At 48.0% G+C, this 25044-nt stretch overlaps 1 protein-coding gene across 9 annotated transcripts in view; it reads right to left on the bottom strand.

Moving 5' to 3' along the window:
• The window catches only part of SYT17 (synaptotagmin 17), a 100612-nt gene extending 78434 nt beyond the window's left edge, over positions 1–22178 (bottom strand). For 2 of the 9 annotated variants that reach the window (XM_063655218.1, XM_063655216.1), the window contains exons 1-5: positions 21757–22159; positions 17634–17651; positions 16861–17009; positions 10064–10212; positions 6461–7080 (exon numbers count right to left, since the gene is read on the bottom strand). In XM_063655218.1, the coding sequence (XP_063511288.1) occupies positions 6461–7080; positions 10064–10212; positions 16861–17009; positions 17634–17651; positions 21757–21771 (951 nt within the window). In that variant the 5' untranslated portion in view covers positions 21772–22159. Of the gene's footprint in view, positions 1–6460; positions 7081–10063; positions 10213–16860; positions 17010–17633; positions 17657–17795; positions 18548–21756 lie in introns of those variants that run through there. The other 7 variants (XM_054454177.1, XM_054454179.2, XM_063655217.1 and 4 more) reach the window with 7 other exon arrangements.
• Positions 22179–25044: the final 2866 nt, after the last annotated feature.

Raw genomic sequence — 25044 nt, 5'->3', positions numbered from 1 at the left:
CATAGAAAGTAGAATGACGGTTGTCAGGGGCTGGGGGGAGAGGGAGATGGGGAGTTATTGATTAATGGGTGTAGGGTTTCAGTTTTGCAAGAGTTCTGGAGTGGGATGGTGGTGATGGTTGCACAACAATGTGAATGTACTTAATGCCACTGAACTGTACAGGCAAAAATGGTTAAGACAGTAAATTTCATGGTGTGTGTATTTTCCCACAATTAAAACTAATAATTTTTTTTTTAATTTCGAGACGGAGTTTCACTCTTGCTGCCCAGGCCAGAGTGCAATGGCACGATATCAGCTCCCTGCTACCTCCACCTCCCACGTTCAAGCATTTCTCCTGCCTCAGCCTTCCAAGTAGCTGGGATTACAGGTGCCCGCCACCACACTTCACTAATTTTCGTATTTTTAGTAGAGACGGGGTTTCACCATGTTGGCGAATAATTTTTTAAAAGAGTTGAGCCTACACAGATTTCAATGGCTTTCAATCCATTCCGATGAGCAGAATTTCTCTAAATAGCCAGTGTAATTTCATGTCTATGTCAATCCCCTCGTCCTACTCACTGTATGGTCTTATTTTCATTATCTTCCGGCCAACCTTATCACTGAGACCCCAAAAACGCCATAGCTCCATTAGCTGCCAGTTTCCTGAATGCCAAGATCAAAGATGCAGTCAGATGGGATGTTGCAAGACAGATGGGATGTTCTGCCCTGAACCAGGAGGTGCCTATATGCTGGTCCCACAAGCCACCCATTCATCTTCCACATGGGTTTTCCAAGAAGAAAGTATAACTAGACACTAAGCGTTAGCCCAACTCCACACACCATTAGAATAGGCTAAAAATAAGAAATTGAATAGTTTTGTTTTATACACTATTACACAACTGCCTCCTCTGCTTTCCATTCCACTGACCAACCAACCAATTTGGTGAAGGCAGATGTTAGCTTCTAACAAAAATCAGCAATCAGGGCAGCTATACTGGCTCACGTCTTTAATCCCAGCACTTGAGGCCCCCAAGGCAGGAGGATCGCTGAACCCAGTGGTTTAAGACCAACCTGGGCAAAATAATGAGATTCTATCTCTACAAAAAATAAAAAATTATCTGAGCATGTTGGTGTACACTTGTGGTACCACATGGTCCCAGCCACTTGAAAGGCTGAGGTAGGAGGATTGCTTGAGCCCAGGTGTTCAAGGCTGCATTGAGCCATGATTACACCACTGCACTCCATCCTGGGTGACAGAGCAAGACCCTGTCTCAAAAAAAAAGACAGGTTGAGGTCCTAACCCACAGTATCTCAGAATGGGACCTTATCTGGAAATTGGGTCATTGTATATGTTGTTATTTAAATTAAGATGAGGTCACACTGGAGTAGGGTGGGTCCTAATTCAATATGACTGGTGTCCGGTGTCCTTATAAGAAGAGAAAAGACATGGCTCACGCCTGTAATCCCGGGACTTTGGGAGGCCGAGGCAGGTGGATCATGAGGTCAGGGTATCGAGACCATCCTGGCTAACACGGTGAAACCCCGTCTCTACTAAAATTACAAAAAAATTAGCCGGGCGTGGTGGTGGGCACCTGTAGTCCCAGCTACTCGGGAGGCTGAGGCAGGAGAATGGCGTGAACCCAGGGGGCGGAGCTTGCTGTGAGCCGAGATCGCACCACTGCACTCCAGCCTGGGCGACAGAGCAAGACTCGTCTCAAAAAAAAAGAAGAGAAGAGACACAGACACACACAGGGCAAAAATGGCCGTGTGACGGTGGAGCAGGGATTAGAGCAATGCAGCTCCAGCTGAGGAATTCCAAGGACTGCCTGCAACCACCGCGAGGAAGGAGCAAGGAAGGCTTCCCCTCCAGGTTTCAGAGGGAACATGACTCTGCTAATGCCTTGATCTGGGACTCCTTGCCTCCAGGCCTGTGAGACAATAAATTTTTGTTGCTTTAAGCCACTCAATTTGTAGTGCTCTGTTATGGCAGCCCTGGCAACAAATCTACATCCAAATCCCCATCTCCGGCTCTGCTTCTAGGGAACCCGGCCAAAGACAACCAGCTTGTTTTTTTCTTTCTTTCTTTCTTTCTTTTGTTTGCAGAACTTAATTTTTTTTTAACTTTTATTTTAAGTCAGGAGTACAAGTGCAGGTTTGTTACCTAGGTAAACTTGTGTCATCGGGTTTGTTGTATAGATTATTTCATCACCCAGGTATTAAGCCTAGTACCCATTAGTTGTTTTTCCCGATCCTCTCCCTCCTCCCACCCTCCATTCTCTGAAAGGCCCCACTGTGTGTTGTTTCCCTCTCTGTGTCCATGCGTTCTCAGCATTTAACTCCCACTTACAAGTGGGAACACGGAGTATTTGGTTTTCAATTCCTGTGTTAGTTTTCTGAGGATAATGGCCTCCAGCTCCATCCATGTTCTTGCAAACGATATGATCTTGTTCTTTTTCATGACTGCATAGTATTCCATGGTATATGTGTACCACATTTTCTTTATCCAGTCTATCACTGATAGACATTTAGGTGGATTCCATACCTTTGCTATTGTGAATAGTGCTGCAATGAACATAACACATGCATTGTGTCTTTATAATAGAACAATTTATATTCCTTTGGATATATGCCCAGTAATGAGATTGCTGGGTGGAAAGGTATTTCTGTCTTTAGGTCTTTGAGGAATTGCGACACTGTCTTCCACTATGGCTGAACTAATTTACACTCCCACCAACAGTGTATAAGTGTTCCTTTTTCTCCACAACCTCACCAGCATCTGTTATTTTGGACTTTTTAATAGTAGCCATTCTGACTGGTGTGAGATGGTATCTCATTGCGGTGTTGATTTGCATTTCTCTAATGATCAGTGATGAGCTTTTTTTCATATGATTGTTGGCAGCATGTAAGACAACCGGCTTTTCCACTCAAAGAGCATAAATTCCAGAGTAAGCATTAGCTGGACAATAGGAGCATATTCTTCCCTCAGTCAGAGTCTCCAGTGCCTCTCTTTGTGTGAGCTTCTTGCCTCGCTAGTATGAGTCTGGTATTCAAAGTGAAATACTCATATAGCATGACCTTCCTAGTGGATTCCATCATTTAAAACTTCTGCCTGAAATACATTTGCTTCCCAAATGTGAGCAAATACATCCTGATCCACTCCAACGGTGCAAGACCTACTATATTGGAGTTAGTGAGAGATGGTACCTCAGTCTTCAATATGGTGCCCATTTTCAAGGCCAATTTTGATCATTCTTAATAAAATGAGTCTTGGCAGGGCTCAGTAGCTCATGCCGATAATCCCAGCAAACTTTAGGAGGCCGAGGTGAGAGGATCGCTTGAGACTAGGAGTTGGAGACCAGCCTAGGCAACATAGCGAAATCACCATCTCTGCAAAATATATTTTTTAAAAAACTAACTAGGTGCAGTGGCATACAACTGTAGTCCTAGCTACTCAGGAGGCTGAGGTGGGAGGATCTCTTGAGCCCAGGAGTTTGGGGCTGCAGTGAGCTGTGATTGCACCACTGCATTCCAGCCTGGGTGACCGAGCAAGACCCTGTTTCTAAAAATAAAAAATAAAAAATAATAATTTTAAAAAATCAAATGAGTTCTGATTGCCCATTTATTACCGCATGCAGCACACTGCATTATGGCTTGCTATTTACCAAACTGTCTTTCCCACTAGACTGGAAGTTTCCTGCTGCTAGGAATGGTATGGTATTCATTTTTGTTACTCCAACTAGAAATGCCGGGCACATAATAGGACCTCAAGAAAAACAGAATGAAGAAATGAGCAGATCAGAGAAGAAAAAACAAAGAATAATAAAGAGGGGAGAAGAGAAGGAAAACAAGTATCTTAAGGGTCCAGATGATGCTTCCAAAAATTATTTTGAACAGTACCAAGAAAACACTCATCATCATCAGGAATGAGAGACAGAAGGCATTTACAGCCAGGATTTAAGAGTCAAACCTACAATTAAAGGCATTAACAGCACTACTTGGCTGATAATAGCACCAGCAAGGCTGGAAGCCCGAGTGTGACAGACCAGAGTGTAAATCAGATGAGCAACTAGAGCAGTTGACCTGCCTGCAATATTTCAACTTTATACACACTTTTGTTATTTTATTTTTTTAGAGACAAGGCCTCACTCTATTGACCAGGCTGGAGTGCATTAGCGCAGTCATAGCTCACTGCAGCCTCAAACTCCTGGGCTCAAGCAATCCTCCTGCCTCAGCCTCCCGAGTAGCTGGGATTACAGGCACATGCCACCATGCCTGGCTAATTTTTTCTTTTTTTTTTATGTTTTGTAGAAATAGGGTGTCACTATGTTGCCCAGCCTGGTTTTAACTCTTGGGCTCAAGCCATCCTCCCACCTCAACCTCCCAAAGTGCTGGGATTACAGGTGTGAGCCATTGCACTCAGCCCTATACACATGAATACTTTTAATTCATAGAGGCACTGAAAGGTCCCCATGAAACTAAGGCACGGCCTGCAGCTCTATTAAGGGTGAGGAGCCAGCCCTTGTCTGGGAGAAACCTGCTCCCGCAGTGACATGAAACAGGCCCGGCTGTCCCTCTTCAGATGGAAAGGAGACGGCAGCCCTGAGATTAACTCAGCTCAGGAGACGCCAGCTCCTCTGCCGCAAGATGGCTCAGCATCAGGAGTGAATGGGAACACTCCCCGCCTCTTGTCTGCCCAATTAGATATTCACCAGGTGTGATTACCGCTTAGTGCACTGGAAGGTGACACATTACAGGCTCACTCTGAATGGGTTCACAATAGAAGACGTCTTCTCCTGACAACTGGACCTGCCACTGTGGAGTGCTCGCCACCCGCCAGGCCCTCACTGCGAGGTGGTGTTACTACCTCCACTTCACCTGAAGTGAGGTGAGGGAGCAGAGGGGCCCAGCAACAGCTAGGCAGTGGGAGGAAGGTTGCAGATTGGACCCAAGGCCATTTTCTCTGCATGTCACCAAATGGCTCCTCATGGAAAGGCAGCTTTTTTTTTTTTTTTTAAGTGCAGGGTCTCACTGTGTCACCCAGGCTGGAGTGAGCTGGAGTGAGCACAGTGGCTCGATCATAGCTCACTGCAGCCTCAAACTCTGGGCTCAAGAGATCCTCCTGCCTCAGCCTCCCAAGTAGCTAGAATTACAGATGTGCACCACCATGCCTAGCTAATTTTTAAATTGTCTTTTGTAGAGACGGGGTCTCACTGTGTTGCCCAGGCTGGTCTTGAATGCCTAGACTCAAGTGATTCTCCTGCCTCAGCCTCCCAAAGTGCTGGGATTACAGGCGTAAGCCACTGCACCTGGCCTGGAAGGCAACTGTTATTGACCTCATGGTGGCCAAAGCCCCCTCCCGTTTCTCCATCTCCCGTCCCTGTCCTACAACAGCCATCCCACAGGACAGGGAGAGAAGGAAGGGAAGAGGGGAGGAGGGGAGGGAGGAAGGAGGGGAAGGAGGGAGAAAGGGAGGGAAGAGGGAAGCGGGGAAGGAAGGGAGGGAGGGAGCGAAGAGAGAAGTGGGAAGGGAGGGAGAGAGGAAGAAGGAGTGGCTGGGTCTTTTCCTTTCCTCGGGCTCCCCACATCCTTCTACCCACAATGGGTAGACAGTTATCCTCTAATACGCAGGAATGCCCAACAGCCGACTGGAGACACAGCCTGGTCCGTGGGTGGCTTCCCAAGCAGCCAACCACATTTCCCTGGGCTGGACAGGGGGAAGGAAGCCAATCTAACAGTTGGCCTGAAAAACATCCATGCATCATCCTGTTTTCCAGCCTTCACTTTTTCCCCAAAAAATCAATTTCTGAAAGTCAAAATGATTGATAGCTTTATACCCTGTGCAATCATTCTCCTGATTAAATAACTCAGCATCAATGATTTAAAAAAGGCTTCCAGAGTGGTGGTGGTTACATGAATCTATACATGTGATAAATTTTCACAGAATGACACACACGAGTGATGCACGTAAAAACTAGGGAAATCTTGAGGTCAGGAGATCTTGAGACCATCCTGGATAACACGGTAAACCTCGTCTCTATTAAAAAAAAAAAAAAAAAAAAAAAAAAAATTAGCGGGGCATGGTGGCGGGCGCCTATAGTCCCAGCTACTCACTCAGGAGGCTGAGGCAGGAGAATGGCATGAGCCTGGGAGGCGGAGCTTGCAGTAAGCCAAGATCACGCCACGGCGCTCCAGCCTGGGTGACAGAGCGAGACTCCGTCTCAAAAAAAAAAAACTAGTGAAATCTAAGTAAGCTCTAGGTTAGTTAGCAATGTCTATTTCCTGGTTTTGTAAGACGCTGTCATGCTGGATCAAGAGGACACTGGAACTCTCTGCTATTTTTGCAACCTCTTGTGAGTCAAAAATTATTTCAAAATAAAAAGTTTTAAAAATCCAAAAAAGCCTTTTAAACAGTAAAATAAAATAAAAATAATCACTTTTTTAAAAAGCTTCCAGGAGGAAACACCAAAAACCCATCCCTTACCTGAGAACTGGGAATCAGCGCCTTCCACCAGTGCCCGCCCTTGACCAGGTCAACTTCACACAAAGGCACAGAAACTTTCCCAATGACACAGTGGCGGGAGAACTTATCAAAGTCCACCACGGTCAGGAGCAGGGTCCTCCTCTGGGCCTCCAGGAAGGGGATCTCGAAGGTGTAGCGCTCCTCAAACACGGGCTTCTGGGTCTTGCGTTTGACCCCGGTCTGCTTTGAGTTCTTCTGGTCCGGCAGGAGACAGATCTTGACGTAGGGGTTGGAGTGCGCCATGTCCTGGCGCGAGCCGTCGTGGGAGATGGGAGGTGGCAGGTCCCTGGCCTCGATCACGCGCACGGTGAGGTGGTTGTGCAGCAGGTCGTACTGAGTGCTGAAGTGCAGCATGCCCAGCTGGTACTTGGACAGGATCTCCTCGTCTGTCAGAGAGTCCACGTCGTCGCTGTTGGAGTCGAGGGAGTACAGGTGGGGTTCGAACTTCCTGAAATAGTCGTCGGGGGTATAGGTCCGTCTGAGCACCGAAGGCTGGATGGGCTCCTTCTTGGCGCTGAGAACGCCAAACTCGATGGGTTTAATATCGATGAGTGGAGAGCTGGGACGTCTTGACTCAAGACCTGAGAGCCATCAGAAATAACAATGAAGACAGCCACATATGGGGCAGACCTGGGCCACTTTGCAGGTAAGCAGATTCCTGCATTGTTTACTCTGCTTCAAAATGACCTTTGCCATCTTTCTCCACACTCTGAAATACTCACTGATTCTGTGACAGATAGTTTGGTGGCACTATTGTCACCTTGCCATCATCACAGCAGCTAAGTGCCAGGCACTACTCTAATGGACTGTGTACATTACATCATCTCATATGTGCAATCACAACCTTCACATCCCCTTGAATTATTAGATAATTACTATTATCTCCACTTTATAGATGAGGAAACAGAAGCTTTAAGTAACTTTCTGAAGGTCACACACTTGCAAGTGGAGGAGCCAGGGGTCAGGCTGGTCTAGCTGGCCCCAGAGTCTGGCTCTAACCATTATCCTATGATGTCTCCACTTTAAGAGAGTGAGCTCTGGGACCAGAGTGCCTGGGTGGAATTCCATCTCAGCCACTTACTCACTATTCATGTACTCATTACCAGTGAGCCATGTGACTCCGAGCATATTCTTTTGACTCCCTGGAACTCTGTTTTCCCATCAGTAAAATAGAGTCTATAATGGCACCTACCTCAAAGAATGTGGTGAAGATTCACTGAGCCAGGGCATGGAAAGGGCATGGCACAGAATGTGCCCATAGGCACAGACCAATAAATGGGAACGACTGTAGTTCTTCAAGGTTCATATTCAAACCTCATCGCTTACGGGCCGCCTCTCTCCCTTCCATGAACCAGCAGAGTGCATTGATCTCAAGTTCATTATTCCAACCTTTGCACATCCCTCTCTTCTAGCAATGAGCTCATGGCATTCTTGCTAATTGCCCAAACAGCTGTCTTTATGAGACATTTACCAGAGGCACGGGAGGTACTCTGACAGATGTATGCTAAATGGAGATAACCTGTGTTCAGAGCTGGGCATGAGACTTAGAAATTATCTAGGCCCACACTGTCCATAGAAAGATAACACAAGACAGAAATGCAAGCCACACATGTAACTTAAAATGTTCTGGCAGCCATGACTTTTAAAATATGCCAAAAAAAAAGGGCAAAATTCATTTAATTTTATTTATTTGTTTATTTTGAGACAGAGTCTTGCTCTGTCATCCAGGCTGGAGTGCAGTGGTGGATTTCGGCTCACTGCAACCTCCACCTTCCAGTTGCAAGTGATTCTCATGCCTCAGCCTCTCAAGTAGCTGGGACTACAGTTGTATACCACCACACCTGGCCCATTTTTGCATTTTTAGTAGAGATGGAGTTTCATTTTGTTGGCCAGGACTCCTGGCCTCAAGCGATCTGCCTGCCTCGGCCTCCCAAAGTGCTGGGATTACAGGCATGAGCCACCGTGCCCAGCCTGCAAAATTAATTTTAATATTTTATTTAACCCACTATATCCAATGTATACTCATTTCAACATGGAACCAATATAAAAATATTTTAGTGAGATACTTTAAATTCTCTCTCTCTTTTTTCTTTTTTTTTTTTTGAGACAGAGTTTCATTTTTGTTGCCTGAGCTGGAGTGCAGTGGTGCAAACTCGGCTCACTGCAACCTCCACCTCCCAGGTTCAAGCAATTCTCCTGCCTCATCCTCCCAAGTAGCTGGTATTACAGGCATGTGCTACCATGCCCGTCTAATTTTGTATTTTTAGTAGAGACGGGGTTTCACCATGTTAGCCAGGCTGGTCTCGAACTCCTGAGCTCAGGTGATCCTCCCGCCTCAGCCTCTCAAAGTGCTGGGATTACAGGCATGAGCCACTGCGCCCAGCCTTTTTTTTTTCTCACTGTCTTGAAAGTCCAGTATGTATTTTGCACTTACAGAACATCAGTAAGATTCAGTCTCACACCATTTACATGCTCAATAGCTACGTGTGTCTAGTGATTGTTATACCAGACAGCACAGCTCTAGACCAGACCTCTCATTTTACAGACGGGAAGACTGAGGCCTAAAGAAATCCAGTGCTCCCTCTGTTTCACTACTTCATGCCTTTGAGCTCTTTTTTTTTTTTTCCTACTTTTTTCTTTTCCCTCTATCCCCAGGAAAGGTTGGACACCAATTATCTCCACCTGAATGGATTTGTTTCATGCATTTGAAGCTTTTCCCTCTGTTTGGTGAATTTCAGACATCAGTTCACACAGACCAGAGATACTTTTGTGGAGCAGAAGGAGGTTGGGAGCCTCTGGGTGTTTGTCCTCCTTTTTCCTCCTCGCCCAAATCATGTCGTTTGGTCAAACACATATGCCACACAACACAGTGGACAAATTGGGTGGTCAAATTTGATGGCCACACATACATTTTGTTTAGGCTTAAAAGTAAGAATGTTTCACATAAAAAAAACCCAGATTGCCAACATCTCTTTACAAAGATCAGACAATACTGGGCCCCCAATCCCATACAGCTACCATCGGCCAGAGCTGAGTAGCAGACACCCTGCCTCCCTTTCAATGGGGCATTCGATTTTCAATTGACCGAAGTCCCCACCCTGCCCTAGTAACTCTCCAGACAGAGCGGCAGCTGCCATTTGTCACTGCACTCAGGCAATGTTTATCTCTATGCAACCTCTGCACTTGGCCACTGATGCAACCCGCCTAGCTCCCGAAGTCACCAGAATTGACAAGCCCTGCTATATAATATAGCCACACTCATCTTTCGGAATCTGAAATGATATACACTGACAATGTTAATCAATTCAGCCAATTCAATCAAACTTAAAATTAACAAAAGCAAAAATCAATCAAAATGATTTATTTTGATCAAACTCAGCAGCAATCAGGTGTGATGCCCTCCTCTGTCACACCGTCATTATCTCTCTCTCGCCCTGTCTCCTGGACTGTCATCCCACTCTGCCGCCCTCCCCCAGCAATAACACTGCCCTTCATGACTCTCCGTGGGAGAGTGTCTGGGAAAGCCAGCCAGGGCCCCCAGAAAGGTAAAGCAGAGATACTTACTCGAAATCCTCCGCGTCAGGCTGTATGTAGACTTGGATGTGTCTGAGGACGAGCGTCTTCCATCCGGGGAATTGGTCCGTGGGGTCAGCGGGACTTCGCTGGCCGTGTGGACAGAGTCACCATCCTTGTCACTGCTCCGGCTGGCCATCCTATAGGAAGGGAAGAGGTCTCAGTAGCTGTCCAGGAATCCCCGGGGACTGGCATCTTCTCTGTCCCTTGGGGGTTAAGACCCACGATGAAACCGCTCTCAGACTCATTTTATGCAACATGGAATAATGCAAATTTGAAACAGTGTGGTGTCCTTAAACTCTCAACAACGTCTTGCTTTTTGCACAAAATGTGAAATGATATGAAGAAATATTCCCCAATTTAGAACAATCTGTCAAGAACTTGCATAATTTCAAAGCTGGGGTTGGGCGGAGAGCTGTGTAAACTTAAGCTGTCGCCACGTGGGGGCGCCACTTTGGCTCAGTGCAGCCCGAGACCTGTCAATCTCTAGTCTGGAGTGAACCGTCTGGTTGTTTTATAGGCATCCAAACTTCTGCTTTTGGTTGCAAGTGTCCTGGTATTTCAACAGTCACTGTGTCTATAATTTAAGATCTTTTAAAAATATCCTATAACAATGTCACTCAAGGGTTCTTTGCGTGGCAGAAATGGCCCTGAAAATCAACAATTTCTGAACAGAAGTTTGATGTAAAGAAATAGCTATAAATTAGCAGCAGCCGTGACTCAATGTGCTCCCAATAAAGAACTGCTGAGAAATTGGGAAGGAGGAGGTAGGGGTGGATGGAGAAGGAAGACGATACAGGGTAGTCATTGAGAGAACCGCTGGGGCTGAACCCTGGCTGGGTGCTGGGGCAAGTCTCTTTCCCCTCCCGTACCTCCATTTCCCCATCTGTAAAGTGGAAATATTGACAGTACCCACATTATATGGTGGTTGTAAACACTGAATGAGTTAACATATATAAAATGCGTAGAGGCCGAGCATGGTGGCTCACACATATAATCCCAGCATTTTGGGAGGCCAAGGCAGGAGGATCCCTTGAGGCCAGGAGTTTGAGACCAGCCTGGGCAACACAGCAGGACCCATCTCTACTAAAAGTTGGCTGGGCATGGTGGCCCACAACTGTAATCCCAGCACTTTGGGAAGCTAAGGCAGCAGGATCACTTGAGCTCGAAAGTTTGAGATCAGCCTGGGCAACATGGCAGAGCTCTGTTTCTACAAAAAAATTTTTAAAATTAGCTGGGCATGGTGGTCTGTGTTTGTAGTCATAGTTACTTGGGAGGCTAAGGTGGGAGGACTGCTTGAGCCCAGGAGTTTGAGGCTGCAGTGGGCTATGATTGTGCCACTGTACTCCAGCCTGGTGACACAGCAAGAGACCCTGTCTCAAAAATAAATAAAATGCTTAGAACAGTGCTTGGTTGTGTAGTAAAAAGGTGCTCAATACATCTTGAAACATTTTTTATTGATTGATCGATCAATTCATTGATTTTTTTTAAGAAACAGCGTCTCACTATGTTGCCCAGGCTGGACTCGAACTCCTGGGCTCAAAGTGATCCTCCCACCCTCAGCCTCTTGAGTAGCTGGGACTATAGGTGCATGCCTCCATGCCCAGCTTAGTTGATATTATTACAGCTGGGGTGGCTTTAAGATCCCCCCCCAATACTCATAAAGCTAGGTAAGGATGCTGGAGGGATGGGAAAGGAGGTAGAAAAACAACTGGTGATGTCGTTTTGAGACTGATGCCGCTAATAACATGCCCCTAAGCCATAATGGCTGTAGATTTATGCCTTCCGAGGCTGCATCCCCCGCAACTTGACATTAAAGCCTATGGGAAAACTCATCTTGAAAAATGCAAGTTTTGAATGCTGTGAGGTCTTCAGACGCATCCTGTGCATGAGATGAGACTGATCTGATGTTCTTCAAAAGTGTTATCTGGAGCTAGGTGTGGTGGCTCATGCCTGTAATCCCAGGACTTTGGGAGGCTGAGGTGGGTGGATCACTTGAGGTCAGGGGTTCAAGACCAACCTGGCCGACATGGCGAAACCCCATCTCTATTAAAAGTACAAAAATTAACCTGACTTGGTGGCACGCACTTGTAGTCCCAGCTACTTGGGAGGCTGAGGCATGAGAATCACTTGAACCTGGGCGGGCACGGTGGCTCACGTCTGTAATCCCAGCATTTTGGGAGGCTGAGGCGGGTGGATCACGAGGTCAGGAGATTGAGACCATCCTAGCTAACACGGTGAAACCCCATCTCTACTAAAAAAAATACAAAAAATTAGCCGGGCGTGGTAGCAGGCACCTGTAGTCCCAGCTACTCGGGAGGCTGAGGCAAGAGAATGGTGTGAACCCGGGAGGCAGAGCTTGCAGTGAGCGAGATTGCACCACTGCACTCCAGCCTGGGTGACAGAGCTAGACTCCATCTCAAAAAAAAAAAAGGAGAATCACTTGAACCTTACCCAGTCTTGGGTATCCCTTTATCGCAACACAAAACAAATTAATACAGGTTGGGAGAAGGATGAATAACTAATTTGCACCACTGTTAAAAGGCAGAACCCCAGCTAAGCCAGTTATGCTAAACTCTAAACGGCACACACACCCAATCGCCAAGTGGGGCCTCTCTGAGAGGCCTGTAAGAGCTCTGCACATTGTAGGCATTCAACATGTGCTTGTTCGACAAACAATCAACCAACTTGACTTTAATTCACTCTTCAATGAGGGTCTTTCTGGCATTGCTTCAAAAGGCACCAGTCAGATTGTGCGGTTTTCCTAATCTTCACCAGCCCAGCCAGCCAAGAAAAGTTGGGGGCCCACAGGACATGAGCATATGTGACAATTAATGTTGTGTCCCCAAGATCACACGCAGAGCACACACAAAGGGCCAGCTCATCTGCCATGTGCCAGTCCACAGAGGCAAGTCCCATGGTTGTTGGCTCAAATGTCGCAGTAGGAACAGCACTGCAAAGCCCATACACTTGACATTTCTACTTCCTGTCTGTTTGATAATATGCAGCTGCCCACTTGGTAAATAAATCTGGGGAAAACACAAAGCTGTAAATTTACTTTCTGAATGATTTAGCCATCTTCCCTTTACAGATTTCTCTTACCGTTTTGCATTATGCTGAGTGTCAAAACTGTATTAAGCACTGCCCAGTGTTCAAAAGAGACCTCATTCATCCTGGGAAGCACAAAGGTCATGCACAGCTGTTCAGTCTGTAGACTGCACAACCCTAGGTGGTGCCATTCATAATGGCCACCATGTGAATGGCGCCACCTGGAGTTTTGCGGTGTATTGGCCCTGCTGGGAAAGTTCCAGTCCACTTCTCTACTAGTGGCAAAACCAAAAGAAATGTCTTCCCAGAGGGTCCCAGCCCCCTTGCCCCTGCTTACACAAAGGGTCAGCAGCAGTCAAGGCAAAACACAACTGTCCTCCAGCTCAGCATGAGAACCTAGGCTGTGCATCTGTAACACTCAACATTTGGATATCTAGGGGGCAAACAGGTACCTGGCTGTGATATTCAACACCTATGAGGGGTCTCCGCTGGTATAGAAGAAAATCCAAATTCCTTACTCCGGCATTCAAGACCCCACTCAACCTGAGCTTGCAGGTTCCCCCAGCTCTTCCTAGATGTAGTTGTGGCCTGAATCCTACAGGTGTGTGTAGAGTTGAGATTTTTGGTGAAAGCAACTCATTAATCAAGCGATAATTCACAGCTGGGTGCCGTGGCTGTCATCTGTAATCCCAGTGCTTTGGGAGGCTGAGGTGGGAGGACTGCTTGAGGTCAGGAGTTTAAGACCAGCCTGGGCAACACAATGAGACCCCTATCTCTACAAGGAGTGATGTCTGCCCACCTCTCTAGTCAATTTCCTCCTCTCTAGTCACAACACCCCAATTGTCTATTACAGGGGTCTGCAAACTACAAAGCCAAATTCACTGCCTGATTTTGTAAATGAAGTGTTAATGAAACACAGACGTGCCCATTCATTTACTGTCTACAGCTGCTTTTGCATAACAATGGTAGAAATAAGTAGCTGCAACAGAGACCATATGGCCCATGAGGCTAATATATTTATTATTTGGTCCTTTAGAAGTTTGCCAGCCCCTGGTCTAATAGTTTAGTTCATGTGTTTCTGGTGGAAATGACCATTTCCCTGGTTTCCTGGGTGGGCAGGTAACTGGCATGATTCTAGCACCATTTCCTCCAAGTGAAAGTTATTGGTACATAACCCAAGCCAGGCTAATAAGAGTCTTTCCTGGTTTGGTTTTGTTTGTTTGTTTGTTTTTTATGCAACGGCAACAGAATGCAAGTCTATTGCTGCCACATGGAGAAAACAAGCTTAACAATGAGGCCAATACAGAAGAAACAGAGAAAGAAAGAGAGAGAGAGAAAGGCTCCGATGACATGATTTCTGCTCCTGGATCCAGCTATGCCTGAAGCCATCATTCCTGATTCTTTCATAACAAGGCCTTATGCAGGACTGTCATATATGGAATGCAGGGTGTAAATGCACAACTCTAGGGGGCAACCTGACTTACATACCTGCCTTACCTCCTACATGAGACTGAAAATTCCCTGAGCATGGTCACAAGACCCTATCTAGCCCTGTGTATACCACAGCGCCTGGCACGCTGTACTTAAGAAATAACTACAAAAGGAACTGAGATTAACTTTTCAACTGATGATTGGCACTTTCAGGATGCAAGTTCTGCCTGTAGGATAGTCTGTTAGTCAACAACTTTTTCTGAGTGAACAAGAGAGGCAAAAATCCCTGCCCACATGGAGATAGCATTCTTGTGAGCATAGCTTTAAGGACATCAGATGGACTGAACTAACTTCTGCTACATAGACCAGTAGAATCCTTTTTTTTTTTGAAGTCTTGCTCTGTTGCTCAAACTGGAGTGCAGTAGCATGATTATAGCTCACTGCAGCCCTGACTTGCCAGGCTCAAACGATCCTTCCAACTCAGCCTCCCGAAGAACTGGGATTACAGATGAGAGCCACAGTACCCGGCTGTGAATTATCTCTTGATTAATGAGTTGCTTTCACCAAAAATCTCAACTCTACACACACCTGTAGGATTCAGGCCACAACTTATGAATAATGAATAATGGAAGAGTTCTTTAACATTGTGTTTATATCAGTTTAATTAATCTCTATTGATACCTAATACTGACAGAAATAAATGCTTATAAAACTTTTACTCTGTGCTAAGCATATTATATGCATATCTCATTTATTTATGTATGTATTTATTTTTGAGACAGGGTCTCATTCTTTCCCAGGCTGGAGTGCAGTGGCGCAATCACAGCTCACTGTAGCCTCAACCTCCTGGACTCAAGCGATCCTCCCACCTCAGCCTCCAGAGTAGCTGGGACCACAGGCACACATCACCACATCCAGCTAATTTTTTGATGTTTTGTTGACATGGGGCGTGGGGGGGTCTCTCTATGTGGCCCAGGCTGGTCTCGAAATCCTGAGCTCAAGTGACCCACCTGCCCTCAGCCTCCCAAAATGCTGGGATTACAGGCATGAGCCACTGCGCCCAGCCAGAGTTACTTAGATGTATAATCACCAACAAAGCATTCCTAACTACTTTTCCACATTCCAAATTCATTGACTCCCTTCAATAACTCTGAGAGAAATACTATTCTTTTTATCATCCCATTTCACAGATGGGAAATCAAGGCACACAGATATCAAACCACTTGCCCAAGGTCACAGAACTAGAAATACTAGTTGAGACCACAGAGCCTGGGTAGAGAACCATTTTGCTCTGGAAATATTTGATACTTGCTTCTAAGAAGAGAAAATGAGAGGCCTGAGTCATGAGCCCCCAACTTGGAGGGAAAGATGGGACACCAGAGACTTTTGGAATCTCAGGCCAAGGACTGAGCTGAAACAGCGCTGCCTCCTTCCACTCTGCCAGGCTCCAGCTGTGGGTCCTGGCCGCTGTCTGTCTCCCTCTCTGGGCCTGCCCCTCTGAATCATGACAAGCTCACTTGATGACTTCTTGATCCTTCCCAGCCCCGACCTTCTTGACTGTACCCAGGCTCTCTGACCACGTCCCTCTCTCAGTCATGGAGAGGTGGACCAGGCACGTGGCTGAGAAGCTTCAAAACTGCGTTCCCAAAATATCTGAGCGACTGGCAGATGGAGATGTTGTATGCAGGCGCGGGAGGAGAGCGAATTAGAAATAAAACGAAAGATGCCAGAGAGAACATAAACAGCGTTGGAGGACAGGATGGAGCCTGGAGGTGCTTTTCTGCTTCCCTGTTTCTGAAGTTCTTGTTCGGAGCAGCAAAAAGGCACTTGTTTGTTCATTCCGTCTACCCATCCATGCAACGGATATTTATCGAGCTTTTACTATGTGCAGGCCCTGGGCTGGGTGCTAGGGAATCTTGTCACGCTGACTTGGATGGAAACCCTCAGAATGCGGTCACCCCTGAAGAATATAGAGACTCACAGATCTCCTTTTCTGCTTGGAACAACACTCCACGTGACTAAAAATGCCCACACGCTTAGCATTACACGGTTCATATCTCAGAAGGCCCGATGTGCCACTAGATGAACTAAAACCACACCACCAGCTGGTCTCGCCAGCTTGCCGAACAAAATGAGGGGTACAGAACATATTCCCAGTCTGCAGCAAAGTTGTCCCTGGAAACTCAGCCTGCTTCTCTTTCATGCCCCCAAATCCTCCCTCCCGTGGCCCAGACCCCCAACCCCCCTTCTCAGAAAAAAGGAAAAGTCTTGAAATTGATTTCAGAGAAGTTCAGAGCAGTTTTACTTACAGCCAGGGCGGGGTCTGAGCAGGGAAAGGTCCCAGAATTTCAACTTCATCCTCACTTGACTGGCAACAGCTGGACTCGTAGCACTTCTGACAGCAGTGCCGGCAGGTCCATCTGCACAGCAGCAGATCAGAGATTCTAGAAAGAAAACCCTGAGGCCATTGGGGGAGGTGGGCGGGGTAGGGAAGAGGAAGAGGAGAAACAACACCCAAAATTACAAGCAGCCGATCTTGGATGAGAAATAGACATTCAGGAGTTCTGGCTCTGCTGCTCAGCACTTAGAACAAAATGTTTTCCATTTCTATTTACCAACTGCAGGCACAAAGATAGCGAACATCAGCTCGCTGGAGCTGTTAGTAGCAAGCAAAACATTTGCAGGTATTTTCTTTTGTAGTTTATGTGAACGTCTTTCTTGACATGTGGGTGGTTTATACAACATCATAAGGGCTATACAGTATGTTCGAAACACAATGAATATTACTGTGTCTTCTTGAGAGCAGGGGAAAAAATATTTTTAAAAAATCTCGGTGACATGAAACAGACAGAGATAATCAAACGGAATCAGTAGGGGTGGAGAGGGAAACTTGTCTTGTCAACTGGTGTCTTTTCAAAACCGGGATCTCCTTTCGGTAGAAAGGAATAGAAACTGTGCTGTTATTAACACCAGGTTATTGTTGAATATTCAATATCCCCACAGCCCCACATAAGACTCCAAAATGAAAGTCAGGCATTTCTTGATTAGAAACCAGACCAAACAAATCATCAAATGAACCCACCTCGTTTAATGGTTCCAACTGCCCTTTTAAGATCCGCGATGAAGCCAAGGGCGTAAGGGAACGAAGGGGTTAAAGAAAGAGAGACAAGACCAGTTTAGCAATATTCCAGCAACTCAAAAAAAAATTACAAAAAAAAAAAAAGCCCTGCATATTTCCACTTACCATCCTGGGAAGGGAGCTGACTTCCTAACATCCTAACAAGGTGTTGCTATTTTCAGGGCTGCTGGTAGCCTCCTGGTTAACCAACACCAAATAAATGGGAAACTTTAGCATTTCGATTTGATTTGCACCGTATGCTGTTATGAATCAGAGCGGGTGGATAGATAGTCATGCTATCCAATGCAGCCACACTTCAGAAGAGCAAACCTTCCTATACAGAAATAGCCATGAAGCCAACTCAAAAGGACATGATTAGCTAACATGCAGGCAGGCACACAGTGGATGTTTCTTGGCTCCCCCGCCCTCCTGGAGGCCCTACCTTCCGATTCTGCTCCAATGGTGATGGTGGGGTGTTTCCTATCACCACCCACAAACAGAGGGAACTAAAAAGGAAGCCCTAATCTGGTCCTCTTGAGGAAGGAGGTCCTCCCTTCCTGTTGTGGCCCCACCCCGCCTCCCCATCTTCGTCTCTCAGTTTCTCAGGGCACAGACTCCCTCCTTCTCTTTAAGATGGTTTTCCAAATGGGCCAAGTAGACTAGATAGGTTAGAAGTACTGCATCCCAACCTCGGGCATGTCCCAGAGGTGAACTGAGGTGGGACTCAAACTCAGAACTTTGAGTCCCACTTTCAAGTCCCTTTGAAGAGGGAGAAAGTTATTATCTTTTTTCCGATTCTCCTTCAAGGAGGAGAAAGTCTCGATTTGGTACCACTACATGTTAACATCTTTTACCACTTACCAATTTCCACCCTCCCCCGTCCCCTTTCTTTTAAACAAAGAAAGTAGATCTTGTCCAGAGCCTTGGAGACAGCCACGTCCACCTAGAATTCAATAATGTGGCATTATTCCCATTGCGTTTATTCTTCTAGTTGCCTTCTGCCATGTCACATGATCTTGGTTTCCTATGATATTAGTGACATAATGTTTCCTTTTCATATGTTTTTTTTAAAGTAAAAATAAAAATGAGCCCATTTATAGAAAAAAAATTAAGTTAATAATAGCATAGGTAGGGCTGGGCTCGGTGGCTGATGCCTATAATCACAGTACTTTGGAAGGCCAAGGCGGGTGGATCACCTGAGGTCAGGAGTTTGAGACCAGCCTGGCCAACATGGTGAAACCCCCTCTTTTCTAAAAATACAAAAAATTAGCCAGGCGTGGTGGCAGGCGCGTGTAATCCCAGCTGCTGGGGAGGCTGAGGCAGGAGAATCACTTGAACCTGGGAAGCAGAGGTTGCAGTGAGCCGAGATCGCACCACTGCACTCCAGCCTGGGCGACAGAGTGAGACTTTGTCTAAAATAATAATCATCATCATCATTATCATCATCATAGAACAGGTGGTACGTGGCTTGTGAAAAAATCAAAATCCTCGAAGTGGTAAGGGAATAACAACAGCTTGGGAAATAGTCAAAGGCACTTATCACAAAGTCTCTAAAGCCAAAACTCAAACCATACACAGAACAAGACCCAAAGGTGCTGAAGGGCCACGCAACAAACTGAGCCAGGAAGTACTAGAGTCCTAGTCTCACCATCGGCTGCTCATGTGACTTGGGCAAGTCAGGGGGCCTCTCTGAGCCGCAGTTACCTCTTCTTTAGTGGAAAGGCTACTCTATACCTCAAAGGTGCGCTGTTGAGGTGGGACAGGACACTGACTATGCAAATACTTGCGTGCGGTCCAGCTGAAAAATAAAATGCACCCTTTCTGTGATGAGAATCAGATGATTGTCAAGACCTGGTAGAACCCAGTAGGCACCGCGTATTGTCCCGGCAGGTACAGCAGGGCACAAAACAGCAAAATATTATACCCTCATAGGGCTTACATGAAAAAGTGCTTTAGAATGTTTAGGATAAAATGATACTTTTTCATAATAATCCACGACCATTTTCTGAATATAGGGAAGCATTTCCTAGACATGTGGTGGTCAAAAGAGGCCATTTATGAAACCAAAGTGAACAGAGACAAGGCCACCTCATGGCCCTGCTGAAAAACAGCCTCCCCAGCTTTCTCAAAGCCCAGGTGCAAGGTAAGTGTCAAGGAGCAGAGAGAAACCAAAGAAGATGAAAGAGGGTGCCCTGACGTTCCCAGGCATGCTGAGTCTTTCTGGCATTGGGTCTCCTGGGCTCACATGTTTGACACCGATGGAAGAGAACCAATTCACACCAGAAAGAAAGAGGAAGAAAGACAACCCATGCATTCTAAACAGAGGTTGGCAAACTAAGGCTCGCAGATCAAAACCAGCCCCGCAGCCTGTTTTGCTACAGCCCTTGAGCTAAGAATAATTTGTACGTTTTTAAAAGGTTGAAAAAAAAAAAAAGATGAATGCCTCTTGACTCGTGCAAAGTATACAAAATTCAAATTTTGGTGCCTGCAAATAAAGTTTTATTGGAACACAGCCACGCCCACTCATTTACTACTGTCTATAGTTTTGGTGCTATAGTCAGAGTGGAATAGTTGTGACAGAGACCATGTGAGCCTCCAAGAGAAAAAAAATAGTATCTGGCACTTTACAGGACAAAAAAGTTTAACACCTTGTTCTAGAAGGAAAACCAACGTCACTGGGTCATTGTCATATGAGATGCTTAACATATCTAACATATCTACCACAGTCCCCCCTTGAGATCCCACCTTGACCCCTAAGCAGCTGTGTGGCCTTGGGCAAGTCACTTAATTTCTCTGTGCTGAAGGCAGCCATTAAGAACCCCAGGAGCCGGTAATCGTGTTCATTTCTCACTAAATTGCGCACTCAGAGGAGCAGGAACTGTGCTGTTTTCCTCACTGTATCCCCAGTGCCAGCACTTAGTAGGCAGTCGCCCAAGTGTTTGTTGGGCGACTATTGAATAGCCCCTGGACAACATTCAGCACACAGTGGGTGGACAGTAATGTGACCTTCATTGAACTCGAAAAGAGAAACTGGCGATTCCACGAAAGGGAAGCCAATCCAGGGAATCTAAGGCAGGAGACGAATGGAAGAGGCTCCGCCAGGTGACACAGCACAGAGTTCCCGGCGGGCTGAAGCGTCTGAGGACACGATGAGGGGATATGTGACCCAGAGAGGAATGGGAGGACCAGCAGCACCCCCAGCTGTGGCTGAGGGGACAAGATGTGAGCCAAGATGCACCCTGGACGTGGGAGTCTGTAAGCTTCTCTGCCCAGCTCAGAGGCGCCAGCACCAGAAGCAAGCAGCTCAACGGGTCTCACTGCGGGTCTGCCTGCTTGACCTTGGCGCTGACCTGCGGTCACTTCCCTTCTCGCAGAGGAGAAAGGTCTTTTCATCAAGAAGCCCGGCCCACCCCTCCGCCCCCTCCCCCCAAAAAAGGCTGCTTAGAAATTATTTCAGAATTATTTCAGCCCAAGGATTCTTGGGGGACGTTTCTTCAAGGTGAAGAGGGTCCACATCTCCCAGATCCCAATGCAGCGGAGTAAAGTAACAGGCTCCCTTCTCTTCACCAGCGCGCCTCTGGCCTCCGGGTGTCCCCCACCCCTCAGCACCCAGTGCCCGGGAGAGACGACGTCCTTGTCCCTCCTGGTCGGAACAGCTGCCTCAGGCTCGCTCCGCCGGCCAATTAGCCGGAGCCGTCACCACGGCAACGGCAGCTGGCGGGCCGGGCGGCTGGCGCGCCCCGGGCCGCCCTCCCCACGGCCCCTCCCCTGGGGTGGGGTGCCAAGGAGAGGGAGGGGGCAGGGGAGAAGAAAAGTCCGCCCCACCCCCCATTCCCTCCCCAAGAGGCAAGGGCGCGCGTTGCAGAGTACACATAGGACCCTCCATCCCGCGGTTTGGGGGTCCCCAGTCTCTCCTCCCGGGGCGCACCCCTGTTGCTGCACAGGTTGCCCGCGCACGGGCACCCTTTTTCTCCAAGCAAGTTTGTGGGAGCCTAGCCGTGGGCCCTCTCTTCCGCGCGCTCCCAGCCGGAGGGGGCGCGGCACCCCCTACCCGCACCCCGGACCTTGCCCCCAGCCTCAGCCCTACCTGGATGTACGCCATTTTCGCCCGCGCGCACTCACTCCGGCCCGGGCATGGCGCCGCCACGGCCACTTTGCCCTCGCCAACAGCGGAGGGGGAAGAAAGCAAAGGGGGAAAGGAAGAAAAAGGCAGCCGGTGGCCCCAGACGTGACTGGCGTGGCTGATGAGCGGCGCCCGCCCCTCGGTCGGCCGCCCCGTCCTTGCCTTTCCCTGCGTTCCGGCTCTCGGAATCGGGGCCGCCTCCCCGGTTCGGAGAGATCGGGCGCCCAGGGCCCCCGCCTCGGCCTCCCTCGCTGTCCCGTGCTACCCCCCGAGGCGCTCCCCAGGCTGGAATAAGGCCGGGGCGCCTGGGCAAGGAGCCCGGGGCAGCTGCGGGGACTGCAGCGACCCCAGCGCAGGCGGGGCCGGAGACGCTGGGGCCCGAGCGCGCGGGAGGCGGGGGAGGGGATGGGGATGGGGAAGGGGGTGGGAGGGGGCGGTACACAGGTCAGCCCATCCTGCTGGCACGGGGGCTGGCACCTACCGAAAGCAGCGCCCCCGGGGCAGCCGTGGAGCCGAGGGGACACAGTGCAGCCTGCCATGAAGTCTGCAGCAGGGAGGGTCCTTCCCATCCAGCCCTCTCCCCAAACTGGGTTGGAAAAACTTTATTCCCGCCCCACCCGACGCGCCTAGCACGGTTGCGGTGAGGCTTGCAGAGGCTGCTTGGATGGGAACCTCAAGTTAAGGTGGGCGTAGGGCGTCCCAAACGGAGGTGCTGCGTCCAGGGCTGCAGGGGGCGCGCGGAGAGAGCGGAGCGCCCCTTTACCCTAAACCTGCCGGAGTTGCGCCCTGGACGCAACAGGTCTAGCGCGGGGCGGCCCGGCAGCGCCACCCAGCGTCGTGCCCGGCCTCGTGCGCTCCTCTGCCCACGGGCAGGCGGCCGCCAGCGAGCGTGCGCCCCGGGGCGTGTCCACCGCCGCCCTCCTGCCTGTCCTCGTGGCCGGGGCGCCCTGGACCCACAGGCCTCCATCAAACCTCCCAGCCCAAGGCCTCTGGCTCTCCACTCAGAGATTCGAGGTGGAACATTGCCCTCCGCTGGATTTCTTATTTTATTTTATTTTATTTTTGACACAGAGTGTCACTCTGTCACCCAGGCTGGAGTGCAGTGGGGTAATCTTGGCTCACGGCAACCTCCGCCTCCCAGGTTCAAGGGATTCTCGTGTCTCAGCCTCCCTAGTAGCTGGGACTACAGGCACATGCCACCACGCCCACTAATTTTTGTATTTTTAGTAGAGAAAGGGTTTCACCATGTGGGCCAGGCTGGTCTCGAACTCCTGGCCTCAAGTGATCTGCCTGCCTCGGCCTCCCAAAGTGCTGGGATTACGGGCGTGAGCCACTGCTCCGGGCCGGATTTCTTTATAATATGCCCAGTCACCTCCTGTTGCTGGACACCAGCTTATCAGCATTTTAATTTTAACCTCCCAGTGCCTCTTTTTCCTCAGTAAAAGCAGGAGAAAATCTCCACCCTGCCTATCCTCCAGGGCTGATTTGTGGGAATAAATGAGAAAATGAATATGGGAGTAACAAACAAAAGATGGATATTCAGATGCATATATTTTTTGTCTAAAAATCTAGCAGACCTATCCATTTTTTACTATGATATATTTAGTTTGTAGCATATAGCACGTAACGCATATTGAGTGCTTATGATTCTGCAGGCATACATGCCTCAACACTTCACAAGCATTATTTCATTTCAACCTGCAGTACCTTGATCACTCCTATCAGCTAGCACCTGTCCAGCCAGAGTAGGTACTCAGTAATTGTTTTTGTTGCCCTTATTCACTCTGCTTCCTGAGGGAGGTGCTATGATTATCTCCAATTTATGAGGGACTGCAGTCCAGACAGGTAAAGCCTCTATGAAGGCCTGACAGCTGGTAGCCCGGGGCACTGACCTTTGAACCCACAAGTCCAGCAGTGAACCCAAAGTGGCCACTTCTAACCACTTTGTGGTGTTTATCCACAATCTTTCTCCAGCACTGATGGCAAGCCGTGCCAGGTGGGGAGTGAGCCTCACAGAGGAGGATGCCTATTGGGACGGGTGCTCCTTGGGGGCACTTGAGGGAGTTGGAGGAATTTGCTAGGTGTTCCCATAAGTAAAAATAGTTAACCCTTTTTCACCTGAGGTCAGGAGTTCGAGACCAGCCTGGCCAACATGCTGAAACCCCGTCTCTACTAAAAATACAAAAATTAGCCGGGCATGGTGGCAGGTGCCTGTAATCCCAACTACTCAGGAGGGTGAGGCTAGGAGAATCACTTGAACCTGGGAGGCGGAGGTTGCAGTGAGCTGAGATCGTGCCACTGCACTCCAGCCTGGGTGACAGAACGAGATACCATCTCAAAAAAAAAAAAGAAAAAGTTAACCCTTTTTGAGGTCTGTGTGCCAGGCACTGTTTTCAGCCCTTTACACAAATTTCAATCTTTTAACTCTCTGATTACCATGAGGTAGGCACGAGTACTATCCCACTCTTTAGGTGAGAAAAAAAGAGGCATAAAGAGGTGAAGTTGGCCAGGCATAGTGGCTCATGCCTATAATCCCAGCACTTTGGGAGGCCAAAGTGGGTGGATCACTTGAGGCCAGGAGTTCAAAACCAGCCTGGCAACATGGTGAAACCCTACAAAAAGTTTCTCTACAAAAAAACATAAATTAGCCCGGCATTGGTGGCTCACACCTGTAGTCCCAGCTACTTGGGAGACTGAGGCTGGAGAATCGCTTGAGCCCAGGAGATTGAGGCTATAGTGAGCTGAGATCACACCACTGCACTCCAGCCTACATGACAGAGTAAGAACCCATCTCAAAAAAAAAAAAAAAAAGATGAAGTCATTTGCCCAAGGTGTGTCATGCCAGACCACTGTTAACTCCTTTAGGAATGGTACCACGTCCAGGAGGCCAAAAAAGAGACCTAGAGACAGTGAACGAGACATAGAGTTTATTGGGGGAACTTACATACAGGGACAATCCAGTGGCAGCTGGCTGGACAGGAGAACCTCTATTGTTTATATAAAAGCATGCAGTTTATGTAGCATTTTCACTTAGCACCCTCCACCTAGCAACTTCCTTTTGGCCCTTTAACCCAAAACAAAGGACCTCAATTGTTTATATAAAAAGCATGCAGTTTATATAGCATTTTTCCTTAGCACCCTGTATCTAAGCAACTTCCTTTTGGCCCTTTAACCAAGGGTTTTGGCTCTTTAACCCAAAACCACGGGCCTCAATTGCCTGTACAGCCCAGCAGGGGACCCAGACATCCTTCA

Source organism: Pongo pygmaeus, chromosome 18 (assembly GCF_028885625.2).
Source record: "Pongo pygmaeus isolate AG05252 chromosome 18, NHGRI_mPonPyg2-v2.0_pri, whole genome shotgun sequence".
NCBI classification, from domain to species: Eukaryota; Metazoa; Chordata; class Mammalia; order Primates; family Hominidae; genus Pongo; species Pongo pygmaeus.
This window is presented reverse-complemented; position numbering and strand designations above follow the sequence as displayed.